Below are 24863 nucleotides of genomic sequence, written 5' to 3' on the forward strand. Positions count from 1 at the left end.
CTTACTTAATCTAATCCCCATTAGATTGGAAGCTCTTTGGGAACAGAGACTATCTGTTGTATCACCAGTACTTAGCACAACTCCTGACACAAAGTGAGAATCCTGACACAAATATTTATGAAATGAATGAGTGAATGTGTGATCCTTCTGAATATCAGATAGTTGAATATCCAACTACATTCTTTGACATCCTAAGACTCCTTTCTGTTAAGAAAACATTTATATGCAATTAGACCCTAGACTATAATAAAGATTAACACTTAAGAGATGTTTTATTCTTAGTGTAACCAGAAGTGAAAGAGAATCAAAGGGCAAATTTTATAAAGAAACATAGGTAGTTATACAACACATTTAGTGTTGGGAACAAATAATGGATTTTTGTATTCACAGAAACACAACTTGGCATAGCAGATAGAGCTAACCCTGGACTTAGAAAGCTATGAATTCAAATAGCACTTCATGCACTTACTAGTTGTGTGATCCTGGATCAGTCGCTTTAATCTCCCTAGGCCTCTTTTTATCTGTAAAATGGAGATTGGAATTTCTGTGGCATAACTCACACAGTTGCTGTGAGGATAAAGTGCGACAGTTTATCTAAAACACTTTGCCAGATTGAAAGAACTAAAAAGAAGCTAGTCAGTGATGATGTTCTCCTATAGTGTTTTTGAAGATGAATACTGAAAAGCTATCTTTTATGAGACAGGGTGATTCATTTAAGGGATTTGTTCATTTTCTCCCATGAGCATAAGAGGAGAAAAAAAGAGCCCAAAGGCTCCTGGAGGTGGAGAGACTCTTCATCAGACCTGTACTTTAGGGGTAACAAACTGGAGTCAGCAGAACCATGAAAGCAATAGACATGGTGATTGCATCAATTAAAACAGAAGAGAAAACCACATGAAAACAATCAAAACATGTATGGCCAAATGATAATGGCTGAGCTTGGCCCCAGTGAAAGAAAATGAGACCACAGTCCCAGCCCCTTTGCAGAAGTGATAGTCCCAGATATGGAGCATTGGATATAATGCCAGGCTTGGTCAGTCTTTTAGTTTTGGAGTTTTTCTTTTTTCTTTTTCTTTTTTGTATTCTTTATTATAAAGTATGACTCATTTAAAAGGAGGAAGTCAATAGGGTACATACAGGTGCTGTTAAAAATGATAATAATAAAAATTCATTTTTAAAAAGTATATTGAGAATACCAAGTTGGCAGCAAGTGTCTTGTATAGACCAATTAGGAGGCACTTGTCTTCAGGCAAGAGGTGATGATGAAGTGCTTTGGGCATCTGGAGAGAAGACAGATGCAAAATATGTTTTGAGGGAACCATTGACCACATGACAACTGATTAGATTGAGGAATGAAGGCATCTGGGTTTTGAACTTGAGTAACTGAAGGCATAGTGAAATGACAAAATAGGGAAGTTTAGAAGGATAGGTTTTGTGGGAAAGATAATGAGTTCTATTTTGGACATAGTGAATGTAGAACAAATATAAGACATCCACTTTGAAATATCCAAAAGACAGTTGCTGATGCAGGTCTGGAGGTCAAGAGAAAGAGATTGGGGTTGATTATATGGATTTTGATTTCTTCTGCATAAAGATAGTAATTGAATCTATAAGAGGTGATAAGATAAGAGATATTATAGAGAAAAAAGAAAAGTGGACAGCCGTTTGGGAGTATTCTCACCCTTTGAAGGTAGGTAGATGAAGTACTTACTATATGCTAAACTCCAGGCATACAAGGGTAAGAAAGCAATATAGTCTTTGTAGAAGCAAAAGCCCTATAGGTAGCTTGTTCAACAGTGCTGTGGTCTGGATGGGAAATAACATGGAGGCCTGGCTCCAAGTAAGATAAAACCAAAACTCACCTAACATACCTGGATGATCAAAGGGTAGAGTACTTCCATTATGGGGTGGAAGAAAATGGCAGTAATGGCTGGAGTGTAAACTTCATGGTGAGGAGATAGCCAGGAAATCACATGGAGGTTTGATCCAGAGAGGATAAAAGCTCACTAGTTAGAGCCCAAGGGACCCAAGGACAGAATCATAATAACCAGAATATAGACAATATATCTAGGAAATGATTGTGAAAGTTAAGGATAATGATGATCCTGCAAAGGAGACCAAGAAAGAATAACCACACAAATAGGAGGAAAACCAGAAAATGACAGTATCATGAATGCCAAGAGAGAAGTTCTCTAAGAGGAAAGAAAATAGCCAATAATATCACATGATACACAGAGTTCACAAGATTGAAGCATGGATGCATGGATGGATTGATGGATGGATGGATATGTAGATACATTCATGGAAGGATGGATGGATACATAGGTGGATATATGTATGAATGTATGGGTAGATGTATGGATAGATAGATGGCTACATGGATAGATATATGGATTGATGGATGGATGCATGCATGCATGCATGCATGAATGGATGGATAGATGTATGGATGGATGCATGGATAGAGGTGTGGATGGATGCATTCATGCATGGATGGATGGATTTGAAGCTTACTATGTGCCCTGCAGATATAAATATAAACAGTCAAGAGAATTCTTGCCTTCTAAAGAGCTTAGATTCAAATAGAAGATAACAACATATGTAGGGAAATGGTAGTCAGAGGAAATGTTGATTGATGAACATAACTTTTCCAATTTTTTCCAGCTCTAAATCTACAATCCTGTAATCTTCTGCTAGGCAGTTATGTAGGACAGTGTATAGAGCACTGGGCTTGAAATCAGGAAGACTTGCTTACCTACATGAGTTCAAATTCAGTCTCAACTATTTACTAGCTACATTACCCTATTTGCCCCAGTTCCTCATCTATAAAATGAATTGGAGAACGAAATAACAAACCACTCTGGTGCCTTTGCCACAAAAAACCTCAAATGGGGTCACAAAAGTCAGACACAACTGAAACAATTCAATAACAATATCAGAAGATTTTCTGATAGGCCAAAACACTGAAAGCTGGAAGACAGGATGACATTGAACTGTCTCACTATTGAGTCAAGACTTTAAAGGAAGGGAAAACAGATAAGAGCAGAGGTAATGGCCTAGGTAAGCAAAGATAGAGGGAAAGACTAGAGCTCCTGTTGCTAATGGAAACTTAAGTCTTAGAAGGTCGATGAGTGAGACAAAAGAGGAGAAGAAAGAAAAGAGGTTATGGCCAGATAGAAGAACTATCTTACTGTATGTCCTGTTTTGTTATATAAAAAAGCAAACTGTAGAGTAAATCATAGCCTTGAAGAATTTCTTTTGACAACAAGTCTCTAATGCATGTTTTAAGATCATAAAAATTCCATTTTAAATATAGCCATGGAACAAATTTTCTTCAACCACTTTTTGGTTATTAAAATCAATTGAAAAATAAAACAGGAGATAGATAGATGCTTGGCAAGGTATTTGGCCACAATCATGTAGGATGTCCTACACAGAGTACAGAGGTAAAAGGGATCACACACAAACAAACCCCTATCAAAAAAATGTAGAGGTCTTTGAGATGCTTCTGTTAGGATATAACATGTTGCTAATTTCATGATGTTCCAGAACATTTTAAGTCTTCCTTAGTGAGATATGGAATTATTCAAAAGATATTGACCTATCTACCTATATAAGAAAGACTAAATGGATGACAATTGCATATTGTTCAGATTTTCTGTTAGATGGCCAATTTGCATTGGTTAGTGTAAAACTGCATGAGATCAGGACTGGTATTTTCAGTAGGTGCTAAGCAATATCCAGAATAAAACAGGAAAAGGGATTAAACTGGATTGCATTAGGAAATATCTCAATGCTTTCAATAATCCCAACCTGATTCTTGAAACGAAACCCTATTTTTTAAAATAACAGTGTCTTTCTAAGACTTAGGAAAACCGTGTTCCCTAAAGTTACAAGTTGTCCAATGGGCAAACATGAGATTGTGGGTAATAAAAGTAGCTTACATTTCCAATGATGATCTACTTATGTGTAAAAAATACTATAAAGGATATCAGCTGTGCAATATATATTTGGAAATAATGTGAGCTGCTGATGGTGAGAATAAGGGAGTATAAGATGCAAACCATGAGTATTACAATGTTATCCACAGAATGGATGAAGGAGAGACTCTAGAGCATTGGGGAGCTTCATGAGATGACATGGATAGGCATTGCCCAGCATGTAAAGATAGGGATAGGCTTTGCCCTTTGCCAGGATAAAATCCCAACAATGAATTCATGCCAACTGAATAATTGACTCTGATCTAGAATCAGGAATAATATTTCAAAAAGGGAATGTTTTTTAAAGATAATTGTTTCTGAGGCAGTTAGGTGACACAGTGTATAGAGCACCAGCCCTGAAATCAGGAGGACCTGAGTTCAAATCTGGTCTCAGACACATAACACTTCCTAGCTGTGTGACCCTGGGCAAGTCACTTAATCCCAATTGCCTCAGGGAATATATATATACATATATATACACACATATATATAATTGCTTTTACCTTTATGTATTTCAGAGGAATTGTTTTGTGAGAAATTTGCTAAGCACCTTTCTCTGACTTTTACTTAGAAATAAACTCTCTCTTTTCTGCATTCCTAGGATGTTCTGATTTAGAATTACAGATGATCTACTTTTACTTTCTATCTTACTTTACAGTTATGCATATGCATGCATGTATGTGGTATGTTTTCTCTCCCTAATAGATTGAAAATGCTCCATGAAAGTAGGGGTTTTGTCTAGTCCTTCGTTGTTTCTTGCACAGAGTAGGGGTTTATCAAATATTTGTTGGCATAATACAGGAATATGGATTCTAGAAGCATTTTGTTATTTCCTAGCTTGTCTCTCCTAATATTCCCAAGCAGATATCTTGAGCATATCTTAATTGAGTTACCTTGAAAGAAATGAATGGCTTCTTTGGCTTTGCTTGTCCTTTTATGTCTAGCAATCTTGAGCTTTTTTGACCTATCACAATTAAAGTTTATTTTAACTGAATTCTTGAATTGAGAAAGAAAACACAAAGGGACCTTTTGAAAGTCATTAGCTGATGAGCAATCTCCATAAAGTTATAAATGTAGAGCTAAAAGGTCCTTTAGTACCACTAATACAAGCCCCTCATCCCCCACTGGGGGAAATTAAGGGCCAGAGAAGGGAAAGATCCTGAATAAGACTATGCAGCTTTTAAATATTAGCAGTATAACTGTGAGGTAGATTCTCTAGCTTGATATCCCACATGTGACATATAGTAAGCACTTAATAAATGCTGCTTAATTGACTTCTTATTTCAAAACAATGACTAGCAGTGAAATCATTTTATTTGGATGATGATTCCCTACATTTCTGAATATCTGACATTGTCTCTACCAATTGGCAAACGTGTACTGTTGCTATTGTCTTTTGAGGGTAGAGCAAGGGACCAAACCTTTGATTAAATTGGTATTGGGAGCTCCCCGGAGAGTTCTACCATTGCAGATTATTACCTTCTCTGAAATTTATCTCCTGAAAAATTTTCCCTGAGCACAAACAGGTTAAGTCATTTATTTAGGGTCAAAGAGTCAGTATGCATCAGAGATAAGTTTTGAACTCGATATTTCCAGTCCCAAGGGCAGCTCTTTATCCACTGTACACACTATCTCTCCATTATCTCTTTTCAAATATCGGTATAGCAGTTGGAGACACAGTCCTTACTGCAAATTGCAATGGAACCATATGGTCTCTTCAGGACAGGATGTGGTATTCATGGATGCTTTGGGGGGCTCTGTGGTCATTCTCTGACACCAGCGTGATGCCTCACTTCTGCCTAGGTACTGTTGGACCTTGCCAGCTTAATCTTTGAAGAACAGCAGTCCTTGGAAGTGATTCTAAAGAAGATTGCAGCTACCATCATTGCTTTCATGCAAGTGCAGAAATGCACAATCTTTATAGTGGATGAAGATTGCTCAGTGAGTATCACTATTGACTTTCTTTTTGTTTTTCCTCTATACCTCCCCATCTGCAAGTAACCCCCTTTCAATATACCCTAATGTGGAATATATATGGCAGTGGCATGGTAAATTGGAATAGAATGAAGGACTTGACAGTCTTGGTAAGTAAAAGTGGAAAAAAGTAGAATCTTTAGTGTAAACTGGAAGAAGGGGGGGGGAGGGGAAGTGGGACAGAGTGAGAGAGCAAGAGGCAGAGAGGGAGAGAGAGACAGAGATGGAAATGGAGAGGGGTGGGGGAGAAAGAGAGAATGCTCAAAAAGCATGGCTAGGCTATGTGCTAGAAGCCATTGGTTTAGGATCGTAAGTTATACTGTAAATCAGTTGTCTGGAACTAAATAAATCTTTTCCTTTGATAGTTATAATGGTTATTTGATAGCCATACCAGTTCATAAAAGCCTACTTAACTAGTGATGAGTGGTAGTATAGTCAAGAAGGAAGGAGAAGAAAAGAGAAGTTTCCTCTCCTTCACTTGAATATTAAGCAAAATTTCTAGATAGTCATAGGAGGTTTGGAATGCCTTCTCGCTATCCTTTTTTTGTCCTTGTGTTGTTCTCTCTCTATCCTCCTGTTCCTATAGGTCCTGACATAGACCCTCACTAATTCTTAGATCTCAAAGTCATGGAATGTTATATTTGGAAGATAACAGTATTTAAGATGTCTTCCAAATGTCACCATTATCATGATAAAGTCATATATTATAAGATCTATACTATAACTTGAAGTCTCTGCAGTTGGCAAAACCTTCTGGAGCTTGTGTATCTGCTGGCATGGCCATTTATCAGCTGGGAATTTTTGTAGATTGAGGACCATTCGTATGGGACTTATTTCTATGAATAAAGTATAATAAAAAGCCATTCTTAACTGCATTTAATGTTAATCTCACATCACATTTTCTTTGATGATTCAAAAGGTATTACCATGAAATTAAATGAAGAAAAAAAGAAAAAAAGGGGGGGAGGAAGTATCATTATGTCTCAAAATTATCATCACATATTTCTGTTTATCTTGAGACAGGAAGTATTTCATAGTAATTAGAGAGCAGTCCTTGCAGTTCTAGCTTCAAGTTCCTATATCTTGTCACATACTTCCTGGGTGATTCTGGAAGTCTCTGAACATTTCAGTGATTGAGGCAGCTCTCTAAGACATAAAGTTGTAGAGAGGTCAGCCTGCACTGGTTGAAGAAGTTTCTTCATCTAGAAATACCCTGTTACCATTGAAATCAAGTCATCATGATATTAGGGATAAGTTTCGAGCCTATCCCTAATTGTCCTGCATAGGATGAATGGGTGAGTGCTAGACATTCAAGAATTGGCATTGGTGGAATGAAACCCATGTTCATCAAATGAAATTATACAATAAAATTTGGCCATACCATTTTCCCTATAAGATCACTTCCTATTTCTATCACTTTTGAAGCTCTCTGTGTGCTTGAATGAGGAGTGATTATAGTGTTGTTTGCCTTCCAATAGATCCATCAGAATACACTAATAGCCTATGGCCAACATTTAATAAGCATCCATGCTTATTATGCTTGGACTCACACTTTTAGAATATCTCAATATCGTTTTAGTTCACCTTAACAATTTCTTGACATGATAGCATGCTCTTGTCTAAGGTCTGTTGAGAAGTTACCATTAGAATGTTCCTTCTGTCATATGTTTTTATGTCTCACTTCATTTTTCTTCATTTTGAAGAGTAAGGTCTACTGCCATGATCAACCAAAAAATTATAGTTGGAACATATTTCCATTTCTGAAGTGACAAATGGCAAGTCAAAAATTAACAGCTGAAGCTTTAGAACCAATATTATAGGAAGAGACTGTTCAGAACAAGCACATATTGATCATCTGAGAGACAACAAATAACTTCAATTGCTATAGCAAAAGGTGGGGAGAGATTAATGAAGGCTGAACTTGGAATTGTAAAGAGGGATTGGATAATAATAGAAGAAATTTCAGGAATCTCTGGTGGACCTGTTTGGCTAATATCATCATATGATTTTCAGCCATTAGCAATGGGAGGTAAACTGAGGATGTGCTAGTGGGTAAATGTCTAGTCAAATTAGTCTAAAAGGAAAGGAAAGTTCAATAATTGCCTATGATATATTTTAAGACAGAAGTGACTCAAATGTTTTACCAGTTTAGTTTTCATCATACTGGAAGATATGTAGTACCATCCATGATACCATTGTTGTATTTTCAGGATTCATTTTCTAGGGTATTTCACATGGAGTTTGAGGATTTGGAAAAATCAGCAGATGCTTTAACAAGGTAAAAAAAATTCTAAATTTCTTTTGATCATATAAAAAACTGGTTAAGTAGTACATTTGTTTATTTTGTGAACAATTTCATTTGAAGAACTATCTCTACATGAAGTACTATATTGAGCTTTTCTCTTCCTCCCCTCCCCCCAACTTGGATCTTTCAAATCACTTGTTTTAGGACCCATTGTGATGTAAGGCTGGGGACCAAAAGATCAAAGAGGCTTGCAATGCCTGATGAACTTGAAAGTAAGAAAATTTGGATTTGAATCTAGCAAACACTTAGAAATGGTTTGTCCTGGACAAATCTCTCTTCTGAAGCCTCTCTTTCCTCATCTGTAAAATGAAGATAATCATAGCATCAAATCTGTCTCATATGGTTTTGCTGTATTGTATACTTACTATGTAAAATATTAAACCTATAAATATCAGATCATAAGAACAAAGGAAGTTTCAAAAAAGAAGGAGACAAATGACTTGATGATCAATTCAAATTATGTGAGGAAATTGTGGCAACTGTGCCACACTTCATTTCAGGCTCCCCCCTTTATAATATAATTCATTCCTATATTCCTAGTGTTCAGCACAGTATCTGGCACACAGTAAGGATTTGTTGTTGATTGTTTACAAAAATTTGTTGTGGTGGTTCAGTCATTTTTTCAGTCATGTCTTGCTTCTTGTGACTCCATTTGGGGTTTTCTTGGCAAAGATACTGGAATGATTTGCCATTTTCTTCTCCAACTCATTTTCAAATAAGAAAACTGAGGCAAACAGGAACAAGTGACTTATTTAGGGTCACAGCTAGCAAGTGTCTGAAGCCAGATTTGAACTCAGGAAGATGAGTCTTCCTGACTTCAGATCCAGCACTCTATCCACTATGCCCTAGCTGCTATAAAAATTTAGAAGCTACTATCAGCAAGTCATGACTTGGTCATATAAATTTCATGGACTGACAGATGTTGTTTTCCCTTCAATATAGACATCACAAACTCCTAGAGTTGTCAGCCAGTTCAATTATCATAGATATAACCACAGATAACACTAGTTCATAAAAATAAAAAAAAATGCCTTAATAGATGTCACTATCTCAAATGCTCATAAGTTCCTACCTACTTGGATTGAAAAGCATTAAAAGATAATCAGTCACTCAAAATCCAGGAGAAATCAAATCTCTTGGGGGGTTTGGGAACAGGGCAAAGTAAGTAAACATTCTCATGGCCCTATTTTCTACTTTTATTGTACCAAGACTGCTTTTCGTGAGCCTACAGAGGATGAGCTTACATCTTAATGCATTTATTCAACTACAAAAAGAAATTATTTTATCTACCTTGCAATAGCCTTGTATTATTTTTTTAATGGAATAAAGATACTTGTCTCAGGATCCTGTCTTGAAAATGATAAAAACAAGATGATTGTGATTTAAAATAAATACAACAAAACACAAATTAGATCGGATGGAAAACAGCAAGTCCTTTGCCTCATTAATATAATGAAATATAATGAATGATAGGGAATGGGAGGGTAACTGAAACTTTTCTCTGCAAAATTGGAAGGTAGTAAATGTAGAGAAATATCTGTAATTATTGGTTATAGCTTCTCACAGAAGTGATTGAATTACTGGCAAAACATTTTCCAGCTTATTTTTTGATATAAGCCTGAGTTTGTCCTTCTTAACAGAAGGCATCATATCCTTATTACTGAAAGAGTAGGACACCAGGGACTCCTCCAAGTATGGGCCTGTATTGTTCCAATTATGTGTTTGTGTATTTAATTACAGAGCATTCTTAGCTTGTATTGTTCCAAAAAAAAATCTGTAAACACAAAAAAATTTTATTACTGAAAACCTCAAAGTTTTAGGGGTATAAAAAGTAAATTATTATCATTCAGTGATTATTGACCAAGTCATCCCAAAGTGCTGTAACACTCATACCACTTTTATTATTAGAAAGCCTTTGACTGAGTTCCCCACTCATGCCTCAATCACATACTGCAGATGTATACGGTAGATCCAAGAATAGTGAAAAGCATGAAAGTATTGGATGCTCACATGGACTATACTGTTTTGTTTTTTTTTTCTATTTAAAATAAATCACCAGCACTTGGATATGAAGAACAATTAAGTTTTCTCTTATTCTACCTGTAGCAAAATCCATTATTATACATGTTGAATAGAACTGAGCATGATTTTAAGATCAGAGAGGAGTCACACCAAAACACTATATTCATTATATAATGTGCATGGGTCAAGAAAACACAGAAATTGAAAACTTTGAAGGTCAAAAAGAAAATCAGGGTTTCCTCTATTTGTGACACATTTATCATAAGCTTCTCACAGAAAAATAAAATGTTGAGTGTAAGAGACTGACTGACCCCCCCCAAAGCCAAAGTTTAATAAAAGCAACATATTTAGAACAATTAATACTTATGCAGTAAGAGTCTTAGAACATACTTTTTGCATAATAAAATGGACAACAATAGTACATGTCCAATTAGTTAAGTCAACAAGCATTAAACCAGCACTGAGCTAAACACCATAGATATAGAAATGACCAAAAATAAAACAAAACAAAAAATCCCAGCCCCTATTCTGAAGGAAAATGAATTTTCATTGGGGAGAAAACATATGAATAGCTTAGAACATAAAAATGAACAGATGAAAGGTAATCCATAGGGGATAGACATTAGCAATAAGCAAGACCTGAAAGGATTTCTGTAGAGAATAGGATTTGCATCAAATCTTGAAGAAAGCCAAAGATACTAAAAGACGAAAGAGATGATAAAGATAATACCATGCATAGTGGACAGAAAATGCAAAGGCATGGGGACGTGAGGAATAGCAAATTATCCATTTTTCCTGGACCATTGAGCAGGTAGGAGAGAGGAAATCTAAGAAGACTAGAAAGATAAGAATTGGCTAGATTTCAGAGAACTTTAAATACCAAACAGAGAAGTATCCATTTGATCCTTGAACTCATTGAGTAGATAGATCTGGAATTAATTAGGAGGAAAAGAATTGGCTGGTCAGATATATATATATATATATATATATATATATATTTGAAAAAAATCATAACTGAGAGAAACTTGAGTTGAAGTAAAGCAAGATGTGCCCTAAGGAGACCATTTTGCACTCCAGATAAGAGGTGATGAGGTCTGAAATAGGCTATACGGAGGGGTAGTTGCAGACACCTAAGATATTTTTTCTGCAATAAATTGGCTATAGGATGTGACTAGAGAAAAGAGTTAAGGATAACATCAAAGTTATGGACTGAGTAACTGAGAGGATGGTAGTGGCTTTAACATTAATAAGAAAATTCATTTGAGGGTAAGGGAAAAGGGCTGAGTAATGAGTTTATTATCATAATGGATAATTATCCTAATACTGTATGTTGAGATTGAAAGGCCTATGCAACATTAAGTTGAATGCTTCCTAAAAGGTAAGTTGATCACACATGATTACAATTTTATAAATATAGGAATTGTCTATTTAGAGGTGGTAATTGAACCCATGAAAGCCAATGAGATCATCAGACAAAAAAACCAGTGTACTCTGATTGTAAAACAGGGCTGAACATTCTAACACAGCTATGAAACGATGAATATTTCCTGCTCATGAAGGAGGAAGAGTTTTGATGTATGTAGTGAGAGCACAAGATAAATAGGTAAAACATTTACAGAAATACTCTTCGAGCAAACATACCTCTCTGTAGAAAGCAATAGTAAAGGCATACAATAGGTATATGGCACCAAATTTGTACAGTATAGTCTGAGGTGGTTTTATTTATTTCTGGGTGGGGTCTATGAAATGGCTGAGATCCAAAGCTGAAATCAAAAGGTTCTTGCATCATTGATATCCATAAGGATCTAACCAACAATATGGCAATAAGGTTCTGACAAACAAAAGCTGTCATTAAAATCTATTTATAAAATGATGATAATTATACTTTAACATATTTAACATGTATTGGTCTATCTGCCATCTAGGGGAGGGGGTGGGGGGAAGGAGGGGAAAAGGTGGAACAGAAGGTTTTTCAGGGGTTAATGCTGAAAAATTACCCATGCATATATCTTGTAAATAAAAAGCTATAATAAATAAATAAAATGATGGTAACAATTCAGGTTCTGTTCATTACCCTCCAGAAGTTACAGAAAGATTATCTTTAAAGAACTTTAGGCTTATTGATTGAGGGTGTAGGTAATACAACACTGCAATAGAAGTCATTTGATATCAGGTGGTTATAATCATCAGACAGGAGCTCACTATCCTCCATAAAATAGAAGAAGACCAGTCCCTGTATCACCAATGAAAATTCTAAAACATCCTTGGGAGTTCGAGAAATAAACCATTCTGGAGCCAGGGCATTATCATAAGCAGCAATAATCCACAACTGCCCAAATTCTTAAAAATTTAAGAATAATCTATATGATACACATCACCAGACCAACTACTAATAATCTCCCAATACATGAAATGAAAAGTTTCCAAAATGCTGACTTTGCAGAAATTAAAACCATGGGATAACAGAAAGGCATATATTCCCATCATCTTCCCCCTTATTAGAATATTCTCAAAGAAGCTTGTGGTGAGACTATAGAAGATGAATCATATCCTACTTTAAATAAGTTACAAAAGACAGTCATCTTATCCAAATAGCCTCATATTCTTCATGTATAAAATCATACCTGAACCCAGTCCAGTATAATTAATGTTAAAGAATAGAAGGTACTAGGGATGAGAGGTATGTTTAAAAATATTTCCTCCCTGGTTTTAGAGATAATGATAGCACCTACCTCTCAGAGTTGTTGTCAAGATAAGTTAATATTTGTAAAGCACTTTTTAAATCTTTAAGTGCTATATAAATGCTATTATTATAATCATTATTATTCCTAAAGGAATTAGTGTCATATCCTTTGTTTTTCAGTCATTTTTCAGGTGGTGGTCAACTTTTCATGACCCCATTTGGGATTTCTTTGCAAAGATATTGGAATAGTTTGTCATCTTCTTCTTTAGCTCATCTTACATTTCTTCATTTTGAGGAAACTAAGGCAAACAAGGTTAAGTCATTGGTCTGAGGCTGCACAGCTAGTTAGTGTCTGCAACCAGATTTGAATTCAATGAGTCTTTCTGACTATAGGCCCAGCACTCTAGCTATTGCCTCTCATAGCAGCCCCTACTTGGTACTAATAAGCACTTAGGAAATGCTTTTTTTGCAAAATGTTTTTTGGTTAGTTGGTTTATAGAAGATTTTGGAAAAAAATTATGCTTCAGTATGAGGCCTAATGCTTTTTGGCCTGATGCTGTTGATGATGTGGGTTCACAGGAATGTGAAAATTAAAAAGCATAAAGGTCTTCTTAGCTTAGGGCTTCATGAGGACAGAATGAAATGAGAAACAAAGCCCCAAATATCACAGACTGCTTTATGCTTCAGGTCCTTCGTTCAAAGCTTATATATCCAAGATTTGAAATTTATCTGTGATCTCCTATGAACACATCTACTGAGATTCTGTTTTTTGCTTTTTTAATATGATTTTTTAAAGTAAGCTTCATGAAATGAATGTTTTTTCCCTCTCTCAAAACATCTAAGAAGACATTCAATATCCAAGACAATTCAGTATCCAAGTTAATGTCAATATGTATTAAAAGACTTTTGAATAAACAATGTGGATTAGAGACTAAGAGTTCCAAACTTGAGAGCCATGAAGATCCTGGATGCAAATCTTGCCTTAGATACTTACCAACTGTGAGTCCCTTGTCCAAACACTTAACTTTCCTCAGCTTCATTTTTCTTATACACAAAAAAGGAGATGTTTGTGTGAGATCATTATATAAAGTGTTTTGTAAACCTGTGTTGTTATTATTTTCTTAATAATTCAGACAGTAAAGAATTTACCTGGGGAGTAGAAATTCTCTAACTTAAGCATATTTGAATTATCCAGTACTTTTGGAAATAATAATAGTAGATTATAATAGACAATTTTCAAGATATTTTCTATATCATCTCTGAATTTCACGGCAATCCTGTGAAGGAGACAGTTGTAAGTTCAACTATATCCATTGTATAGTTGAGCAGCGGGCACTCAAAGAAGGAAAGGACTTGCTCAGGATCACACAACTAATGGGAGAACCAAGGCTTATATTGCTGATTCCTATTTCAGGTTTTTTCACAAACCCCTGTACCTTCCACTAGCTGCTTTATAATTAGATCTGTATTATATTGTCCAATACATAGCTGCAAAACTACTCCCCCCCCCACCCCAGGGGCTCCACTCTTCTTTTGATTTTCCCGAGCTCCTCTTCCAGATCACTGAAATTTTATGAGCATCCAGTTCAGTACCATGGATAGATCATCGGGCTTGAAACCAGAGAGAACTGAGTTCAAGTCCCAGCTTTGATATAGCCTGACTGTGATTTGGAACAAGTATCTGACTTAGATACTCATTATAAAATAGAGAGATTTGTAGAAGAGAGTTTTTTAAACATTTATACATTCATAGGTCAAACCCTTCATGTGTCAGGAGTTGCTACTTTTTGCTAGGAGTTAACTCCTTTGCAGGAGTTGCTACACTGTATTTTGACATCTGGGCTAGTCTTTTGAAGGGCCAGAAAACCAACAAGTTAAACCCATCTTCATGAGGTTGAAGTGGGTAGACAATGCTTTCTTTGGCTTTTGGATGTGGTGGTCAGTAAGGGAAATGGATATTGTGAGTTTCCTGCATGTCAGTGTCTGCATGGATGCTTATATTGACTTCTAAAACTGGTTGTTGTGAATAACGTTCACAAAGAGAATCCCTTCAAAGAGTTTGAACCAATCTAACTGGTTAATATTAAAGAATAACAATTTCTGGGAATAAGAGGGAAGAGTGAAGAATTTCCTTTCTATTTTAGGCAATTGATGCCTCCTACTGTTTCCAGGTTTTTGTAAGGTATATCATTTTGCTGAACTAAAAAAACAGAATGAGGGAGACTTATGGGAACATCAGCCATTGGGGATTGGGTCCATCGTCTATTTGGTCATGAGGATTATATTGCAATGGACCATATCATCCCTTTAACTAATGATTATTTGGTTACTTCTTTTTAAAATTATTTTTCCTTAATTATATGTAAAAACAATTTTAAACATTTTTTTTATTTTGAGTTTCAAATGCCCTTCTTCCATCCCTCCCTCCATTACTTGACATGATAAGTAATCTGATGTAAATTATACATGTAAAACATATTTCTATATTAACATTTTTGTGGAAGAAAACCTGAGCCAGAACAAAAGGCAAGAAAGAGAGATAGAGAGGAAGGAAGGGAGAGAAGAAGGAAAAGAGGAAGAGAGAGAGAGAGGGAAGAAGGAAGGGAGAAAAGAAGGAAAAAAAGAAGACATGTTTCTGTCTGTGTTCAAATGCCATTAGCTGTTTCTCTGGAGGTAGATAGCATTTTTCATCATAAGTTCTTTGGAATTGTTTTAGATTATTGTATTGTTAAGAATAGTTAAATCTCATAGTTGTTCATTGTATAGTATTATTGTTATTTTACACAGTGTTCTCCCGTTTCTGCTCATTTTATTCTGCATCAGTTCCTGTAAATCTTTTGAGATTTTTCTGAAATCGTTTTGCTCATAATTTCTTACAACAAAGCTTCTTAACCTGTGGGTCATAACTTTGTATGGGTTCATATATGATTTATCATCAGTAATTGTTTGATTTGTATACCTATTTTATATATCTGAGGAAGTATAAAACTTTCTCAAGAAAAAAGGGGCCACAAGTGGAGAAAGATTAAGAAGCACTGTCTTACAGCACAATAATATATCATCACAATCATATACCACAACTTGTTCAGCCATTTTCCAGTTTATTGGTATCCCCTTTGTTTCTAATTCTTAGCTACCACAAAAAGAATTGTTATAAATACCCTTGTAGAAATAGATCCTTTCTCTCTTTTTAAAAAATCTCTTTGGGTTATAAAACTAGTAGTGTTATCGCTAGATCAAAGGGTATGCACAGTTTTACTTTTAGACATAGTTCCAAATTATTTTCCAAAATGGGTGGATCAGTTCACAACTGTACCAACAGTTCTTTAGTGCCCCAAGATGGAGCTACTCTGTTCAGGAAAATTCCTTATGTCAGTCAAAACATTTGCCTTTGAAAGGCAAACATAGCAAGGTCCCACATGGTATTTGACTTCCTCTGATTGGCAAATGGATTCTATTTACTCTATTTCCTTTCTCAGGGCAAAACCATTACATTAAATCAATATTATAAGATATATATATAGAGAGAGCATTCATATATATTCCTCTAACATATAAGCATGTAATTTACATATTATGTATTATAAACATTTATGCATATAGAGTATACATTTATTATCCTCTATCATATAAGGATATACATGTTAAATAAACATTATCATAAACATAAATATTAGAAGTACTAGAAAATATGTAATACATGCATATCTTTACCTCATATTACTCATATAGTACATAAAACATATTATATTGGTGTACATAGACATTACATCCATGAAAACAGATCAATTAACCTTAATCCTCTAGCAGATTACAACGTTTAAGAATACTTTTATCCTCACCTCACAAGAGATCAGCAATCTGCCATCTGAAGACATATGTTCCTTCAGAGCAACCCATAAACTGGGGATGTACCTAAATCCTTTTGACTGGTTACTGATTGCTACTTCAATTGCTCCATTACAACCATATTTCAGCTAAACCATGCTTTTCATCAAGGCTTTTGTGGTGGTATCGGTGTGGTTTGGCCTTATAATGGTGGCATTGCAATGATTACGCAGGCAATAGCCTTCACTGCAGATGATACTTAGGACATAGCATTGCATGGGTAGGTTAAGTCTGCTACCATGACAGTTTCCATCAGAGCTCAGGAAGAGCATATCATCCTTCTTTATAGGGCCCTGTATCATTGCCTCCAAACAGGGGACCTATTTTATTGTTAACAATGTCTGGGATTTGGCTTACTACTATCATATCCACTGGGTTTTCTATCTTCTATGTTAGGCTAGTATCATTAAACTTTGGAATAGATTTTTAAAGCAACATAATGATCTCAACTCCATACCAAGGTTGGATGACCCTTCTCATAGATGATGGGTCTTTGATAAGTCAGCACTATCTTAAAGAGGGGGAAAGATCAAAGTTTTTTTGGATTTGGTTTTCAGGAAGATTAACCTCATAAGGATTCTTTTTAGACATAGTCACAATTAACCCTCTCCTACCCTTCATTATTCCATCTTCTATGCAGACTTGTCCCAGCCTTGATATTTCTGTTTCCTTACATGATTCTATACAACCCCTGAGAAATAGTCTAGGTCCCCATTAATTAGTATGCATTTTTTTGTCCAGGGATTGTTGGGACAACTACTTCCTAGGAAGACTCTAGGGGACCAATGGATGAAATTATTAGAAGGGACGTTGCTTTTTTAATCATTTGGGGAACTAAGATTGACTTTATACAGTAATCATGGTGAACAGAAATTTAACTGATTTGATGGTAATCTTGAATTCCTAAATTAAGGTGATGATGGAGAGTCTTCCTCCCTCCCTCACAGAAGAAGAGAGGTAGCTCCTAATCAATGATCTCTAAAGATCAAATTTGGTATCATCTCTTTATTGATTAAGGAAAGTTTTGGCAGGTGTGTTAGAGGACATGAAGCAGATGTCCATATCAGCTGATAGTGTCAATTCAAACCTCAAAAAAGGTTGTCCACAAGAGGTTGATGACCTCTTCATGGCCTTGATACAGACAACTAAGACCTGTACGGGGAAATGGTGACAACATTGATACTATCTCCATCTGTGCTGTGAACCTGATGTTTTCAGAGCTATTGTGACTATATCAGAACTCTAAATGGTTCCTGGTCCTATCTGCCCTACATGGGTTACACTTTTAAAGGCTCTGTTTTATTATTTTTATCTTTTATTTAGTGTTCTAGATAATTCTTAAAGACTTGAAGTTGCAGAGAAGGCACCAACCTGAATTGATAGATGGGCTTTCCTCATTCAGAAATTCTGTATGCCTGTGAAAGCATAGGTGCAGTCTGTAATCCCATCTTTGTTATTTTAGGAATATTTTCGCATGGCAAATCAGAATGATATAGTATGTGTGTTTTTACAACACACACACACACACACACACACACACACACTATAAATTAGCCTTAGTTTCAGGAGGACTTGGGTTCGATTCCTTCTTTTAGCACAGTAAGCTCTATGAGGACCACATAGTTTAGGATCAAGTTGACCCATTGCCACTAGTAGAGAAAATCTTCACACTGGGAATTCCTCAAAAGAATGAAATCCCTGAACCAAAAAAAAAAGTCCAAGATATTTTCCTCATCTACTGATCTTTTAAACTAGCATTTGATCTTGATAGTTTGCATTTATATTATACTTTAAAGTTTGCAAAGCAGTTTGCATGTAGTTTCTCATTTAGTCCTTCAACACAACTCCAAAGAAGATGTAATTGCTATCATTATACCCATTTTATGATGAAGGAATTGACGTTGAGAAAGGTTAAATGATTTGCCTATGGTTATATATCTGGTAAGAGTAGGAGCAAGGATTTCAGCTAAGTTCTTCCTATCAGCAAGTTCAGTGCTGCAAGGCCCATTGCAGCACTGGGCCATTTGAGTGTTTGAGCACTATGACTAATCTAAATTTTGTTTAGATTAGAGATAATAAATAATAGATAATAATTTATTCTTCAGTCCCTGGCTCCAATTTTGAGCACAGGTTCTTAGCATTAACACTGGGCCATTACAGTATCTACCCAGCAGAATTCACATGAGAAGGAAATCATACATGTGACTGTAAACAGAAGGCTCGAGCCTACCTTCCAATGTGAGACAATCATGTTTTGTGTATTAGTATCTTTTGTTGGTCTAATACAGGGGTCTAGGTCCCTACAAAAGCACAGAAGGCCACAAGGCTTTGTGTAACAGTGCCCTCTACTGGCAAGATTCATCTTGGAAAAATTCAGTTCAAAGCCACAAACACTTATTAAGCACCTACTGTGTGCAAAGCACTGGAGATAGAAAGAGAAAATATTTAAAAACTGCAAACTCACTTCCCTTATAGAACTTATATTCAACTAGGGGAGGCAAGCGATGGCATCTAGAGAGATAAGTAATTATGAAATCATTTTAAGTGGGGGAAACACCTGGGTAGTGTTTTGAAGGGAACCAGGAATTCCAAGAGGAAGTACATTCCTGCCCTGGAAAATGGTCTGTACAAAGAACTGGAAGTGAGAGATGTACTGGGGCTACCTTCAAAAAAATCCAGAGTCAAATTTCAAAAGAAATCATTGTAATGATGGTAGTGATCTTTCCTACTTCTCATATACTTTAATGGGTCACAAATGCTATTTTGTAATGCCATTGATCATTATCAAATCTCCCTGATTTTGTAGTTGTGACCTTGGCAAAAAAAAAATGGATTCATAGCTCTTTCACTGTGGGCAAACCCAAAGCATCTTTTCATTTCATTGGTTGGTTCTGTCACAAGAGATATAGGGATATACAAGTGGAAAAGAAATTGACTAGATAAAAGGAGAACATGACCACATTTCATTGGGCCAATGAAAAGGTATCTACTTTTCAATACTAGTAGTAGAATTCAAAACTCATATTTTATAAAATCAAAACAAAAACTTGGGTTCAAATTCCTAGTTGACCAATGACTGTCACAAAGACTAGCCTTTTGTCTTCCCCAATTGATCCTCTATCCCACTTCCCACAAGTTCTTTACTTCTTCTCTGGTCAAGGCTCTTATACCTCCACCTTCCTACCTTATTAGCTGAGAATGTTGGATCATATTTTGTGCTCCCTTCTCCCTTTCTCCATCTTACATCGCCTTATTAACATCATCTTCTCTCCCCTCTATTCCTTCTGTTTCTGAGAATGAGGTGGCTCTTCTCCTTTCCAAGGTCAGTCCCCTCTATCCATACTCTTGATCCTGGATCTTTCAGCAGATGGTCTCCTTAAACATTTCCTTCTCTATAATCTAAGATCTACTGGTTCCTTACCTACTGTCTTCAAACATGCCAAGCTTCCTCCATCCTTAACAAAATCTCTCACTAGACCTGTCACCCCCACACACACACACTTTCATCATCCTATAGTTCTCTTGCATTTAACAACCAGACTTCTAGAAAAAAAACTGCCTATCCTCATTTCCTTTCATTCTTCTCTCATCCCTCTAACCTTCATAATCTGGGTCCCAAGGCATAATTCCACTAGGCTTTGCTTGTATTGTACTTTTGTATTGTGTATTGAGGTCAAGTTTCTGGATATCTCTTGAGACACAACAACATCACCTGTTACAAGTTTAGAAAATCTGAGGATTGGGCTGAAAACTCAAGGTCTTGGGCCCAGGGGAGACCTCAAAGCTACTGATCATCTCACTTCATCCTTGGTCCTCTTTCGATTCATGGATCTTCTGTCTGAACTCCCTTCCTTAATATTTAGAGGACTCCTATTCCTTCTAACTCTCCTCACTTGAAATGATACAAAACCTCCAATTGAAGAACACACTCTCTTTCCCAGCCCCCACTTTTATGTTCTCCCATTCCCATCTACCTCTCCTCCACCTCTCCACTGAATGATCTTTCTGCCTCTTCTACTGTGCCCTCTGACGTTCTCGGTCTATAATGAACAAACTTCTTTTCTTGCTCCTTCCATTTTCTGGCTTTTGTTATATCCTCACACAATACCATGTCCCAGTTCATATTTTGAAGGCTAGTTATTCTTTCTTTCATATTGCTCAACTTCCTGGTCTCAGTGGGGAAGTCAGAATTCTTCTGGAATACCAGGGACACTTCCTGATTCTGCTCCACCATGATCATAGCTAGGAGCTCAGTAGTTAGAGTACTGGGCCTAGGAACAAGAAAACTTGAATTCAAATTCAGCCTCAGGCACTTATTACCTGGGTAAGTCACTTCATCTTTGCCTCAGTTTCCTCATTTGTAAATGAGGATAACAATGGCACTTATCTTCACAGGGTTGTTACTACATCCTTACCACAGCCTCAGGAAAGAGTCCACATAGATATTGCTTCCATTTTGTAGTTAAATAAACTGTGGCTCAGACTGTGGATAAGTTTGCAGCCCAACCTCATTTGGCTACAAATTGTCAGAATAATGACCAGAGTCCAGGTTACTTGATTTCTAATCCAATATTCTTACCATGACACCATATTATCTCATGATGTCTGATTAGTAAGATTTTTTTTAGTGTAGTTCATCATACTCACTCAGTATTTCATCATACCAGCCATATAATAGATTCTTGCTGGATTCAAGTCTACTTGGGCTCAAATGAATTAATTGAAAGATCCAGGGAAAAGCGAGGAGGAAAGAAACAAGTGACCTCTGGCCACAGTTTGGAAACAGAAGAAGAAGCAGATTGAATATTGCAAGTTGTTGGCCCATTATGTCTATGTGGAAATATATTTATTTACTTTTAAAATTTCCCTACCACTATTTCTCATGCCTCAAAAGTCAGCATTTTCCAAGATTTAACCATCACAGCTGTACCTTCTCTTTCCTGGTCATGTTTGTAAAGTTTGAGTAACTTTCCACAAGTAGATCCGGATCTGGGCCAGTCATTCTTTTCACTTCAACCCTGACAATCTCCAGGGAACACTGGATTTTTTCATTCAGAAGGCCTACATCACATTATATTAGGTTAAAGCACTAATGCTTAAGAGTTTGCCAACATCAGATTATGAGTAAAGCGATGAAAAAGATTAAGAAGTTAAAACTTTTTTGATCTAAGCTTAAGATGAAACCTAGATTACTATATATATATATATATATATATATATATATATATATATATATATACACATATATATATATTTTAATTTCAAAGCAATATACCTAGTCGTTATTGTTCAGTTGTGTCTGACTTTTACTCACTTGGAATTTTCTTGGAAGAGAATTATTAACATGGTTTCCCACTGACTTCTTCACTTCATTTTACAAATGAGGAAACTGAGGCAAACAGTTAAATGATTTGCCTGCAGTCATGCAGCTACTAAATATCTGGGGCTAGATTTTGAACTCAAGTCTTAACTCTATGCTGGATGCTCTATTTATTGAGCCACCTAGTTGCCTCAAAAGTAGAAGCAAAAATCAGAAATCAAAGCAAGAAAAAGATAGCCAAAAAAGTAAAGGGGGCCATGTAGACCCAACTAGAGAAGGGAAGAGCTTCAATGCTTGTTAAAAATGCTTCTGACTCTGCTCTCCTATTTTCCCCCAGTCCTAGAAAAACTGATTTCATTTTTTGGCATTCAGAGAATCAAGTTAAGTAATTTGAGCTGAGAGATTTTCCTTGGTCATTCTTATATCTGATTAATGAACAATCACGTAATGATGAGTCTAGAACTAGAGAAGACCTCTAATTAGATGTCATCTAATCTGAGCCTCTCATTTTATAATTGAGGAAACTGAGGCCCAAGGGAACCAAGTGGTCCAAGATAGTAATTCTCAGGGATGGAAAGCTAAATGGAATAGTAGAGTACCAGACATGGGGTCAAGAATGAGTTCACATTCAACCTTAAGCTTCTAGGTCCTATTTTCTTCAATTATAGAGAAAAGGGCTTAAAATCATGGCCTCTAAGGATTCTTCTGATAACTCTTGGTACACATATTGCTGATCTAATGACCCTACCACTTCCTAATCTATGGTTTGTGATCCTATGAGCTCAGATCCTCTGACTCCAAAGGAAATGCTTCTTCCAGCATGCACATGCACACGCATGTGCATGTGCACACACACACACACACACACAAACCTGTCCATTAAAATTCAGTGTGAAAAGGAATGGGAGGTAACTTGGTGCCTTTGGCAAAAATGCCAGCCTACCTAGCATTATGAACACAGAGTACCTGGCTTCAGATGCTAGTTCTTCACTCACTTTCTGAATGCCCTTGGGCAATCATAATTTCAGAGCATTTGGTTTGGGTTGTTTGGTGATGGTTATTATTTTTTAATGTTTCCACTTACCTTATTGTCACTATGTATGTTATTTCCGTGAGTTTGATTGTTGCACTTTAGATTAGTTCATATAAAACTTCCCATGCTTCCTCTTCATTATTTATTAGAGCCCAGTTGTAATCCATTATATTTTGTAACACAGTTTCTTTAGCCATTCCCCAATCCATGGTTATCTATATTTTTCTAGTTCTTTGCTACCACAAAAGTGCTGTTTGAAGTAGATTGGTATATATCAGTATATATTAGTCAACACATAATAATTAAGTGCCTACTGTGTGCAAGGGATACAAATAAAAAAAAATGAAACCATCCTCTCTCCCAAGGAACTTACATTCTAATGGCAAAAGAAAAGAAATAGATAGATAGGAGGAGGAAGGGAGGGAGCAAGGGAGAAGGGGAGAGGGGGGAGGGAGGGAGGAAGGGAAGAATAGAGGGAGGAAGGAAGGAAGGAAGGAAGGAAGGAAGGAAGGAAGAAGAAAGGAAGGAAGGGAAGGAAGAAAGGAGAGAGGGAGGCAGGGAAGGAGGGAGGGAAGGGAAGGAAGGAGCATAGATCTAAATGCATGATAGTTTGGGAGGATGGGGCTCAGGAAAGGATTTCTTCAGGGGTTGATACTTTAGTGGTTCTTCAAGGAAGAGAGGAAATTTATGAGGTAGAGTTGAAGAGAGAGTGCATTCTAAGCATGTGGAAAGAGAGAGTGCATTCTAGGCTATTTAAAGGCATAGCAAAGAAGATGAGTTTCATGTATGAGAAATAGAGAGAAGACCAATCTGTCTGAGTCACAAAGACTAATAAGTGGGGGAATCATGTGGTGAGATCTTTACTAAAGGAAAATTGTTGTTTGGTCTAGAGTGATAGACGAGGCAGGGAGACCAATTAGGAGGCTATTGTAATAATCTAGCAAAAAAAACAAAAAAAAAATGAGGGCCCAAACTAATATGATAGCTAAGTGAATGAAGAAAAGGGATAGGATGTAAGAGAGAGATTTATTGTGGAAATAGAAACAAGTGAATTTGGCAACTGCTAAAATATGTGGGGTGAGGGAGAGTGGAGTATTCATAGTAATAATCAAGTTAGGAACCTGGGGAATTGGGAAGATAAGTGGTGCTTTTGACAAAACTAAGGAAGTTCAGAAGAGGGGAGAGTTTGTGGGGAAAAATAATGAGTTCCATTTTAGACAGAGTAAATTTAAATACTTCAGGGAAATCCAGTTTGAAATGTCAAATAGGCAACTGGTGATACAGGAATAAAGTTCAAGGAAAAGACCAGGGGCTGGATTTTTAAATCTGAGTCATTTGCATAGAAATGATAGTTAAAATTATATGAGCTGACGAAGTTACCAAGAGAGTACAGAAAGAGAAGAGGACCTAAAAGAACCCTGAGGAATACTGACAATTAAGGAGAATGATGGATGATGAGCCAGCAAAGGAAGCTGCAAGATAAGGAGCTGTTAGATAGGTCATAGATAACCAGAAGAGATTAGTCTCAGGAAAACCCAGAGAAGAGAGAATATGCAGGAAGGTGTCAATAGTGTTAAATACACCAGAGATGTCAAAAAATCCCTAACCATCCTTAAATAAAAGATTCACTGAGTCAAATGACTCCTGACCTTCCTTGA

The 24863-nt window shown here is 36.4% G+C and overlaps 1 protein-coding gene across 5 annotated transcripts in view; it reads left to right on the top strand.

Moving 5' to 3' along the window:
• The window catches only part of PDE5A (phosphodiesterase 5A), a 193408-nt gene that overhangs the window by 79349 nt on the left and 89196 nt on the right, over window positions 1-24863 (top strand). For all 5 annotated transcript variants that reach the window (XM_012551898.3, XM_023505645.2, XM_031942433.1 and 2 more), the window contains exons 6-7: window positions 5784-5921; window positions 8165-8232. In XM_012551898.3, the coding sequence (XP_012407352.1) occupies window positions 5784-5921; window positions 8165-8232 (206 nt within the window). The remainder of the gene's footprint in view (window positions 1-5783; window positions 5922-8164; window positions 8233-24863) is intronic.

The sequence above is a fragment of the Sarcophilus harrisii genome, chromosome 6, assembly GCF_902635505.1.
Source record: "Sarcophilus harrisii chromosome 6, mSarHar1.11, whole genome shotgun sequence".
NCBI lineage: Eukaryota > Metazoa > Chordata > Mammalia > Dasyuromorphia > Dasyuridae > Sarcophilus > Sarcophilus harrisii.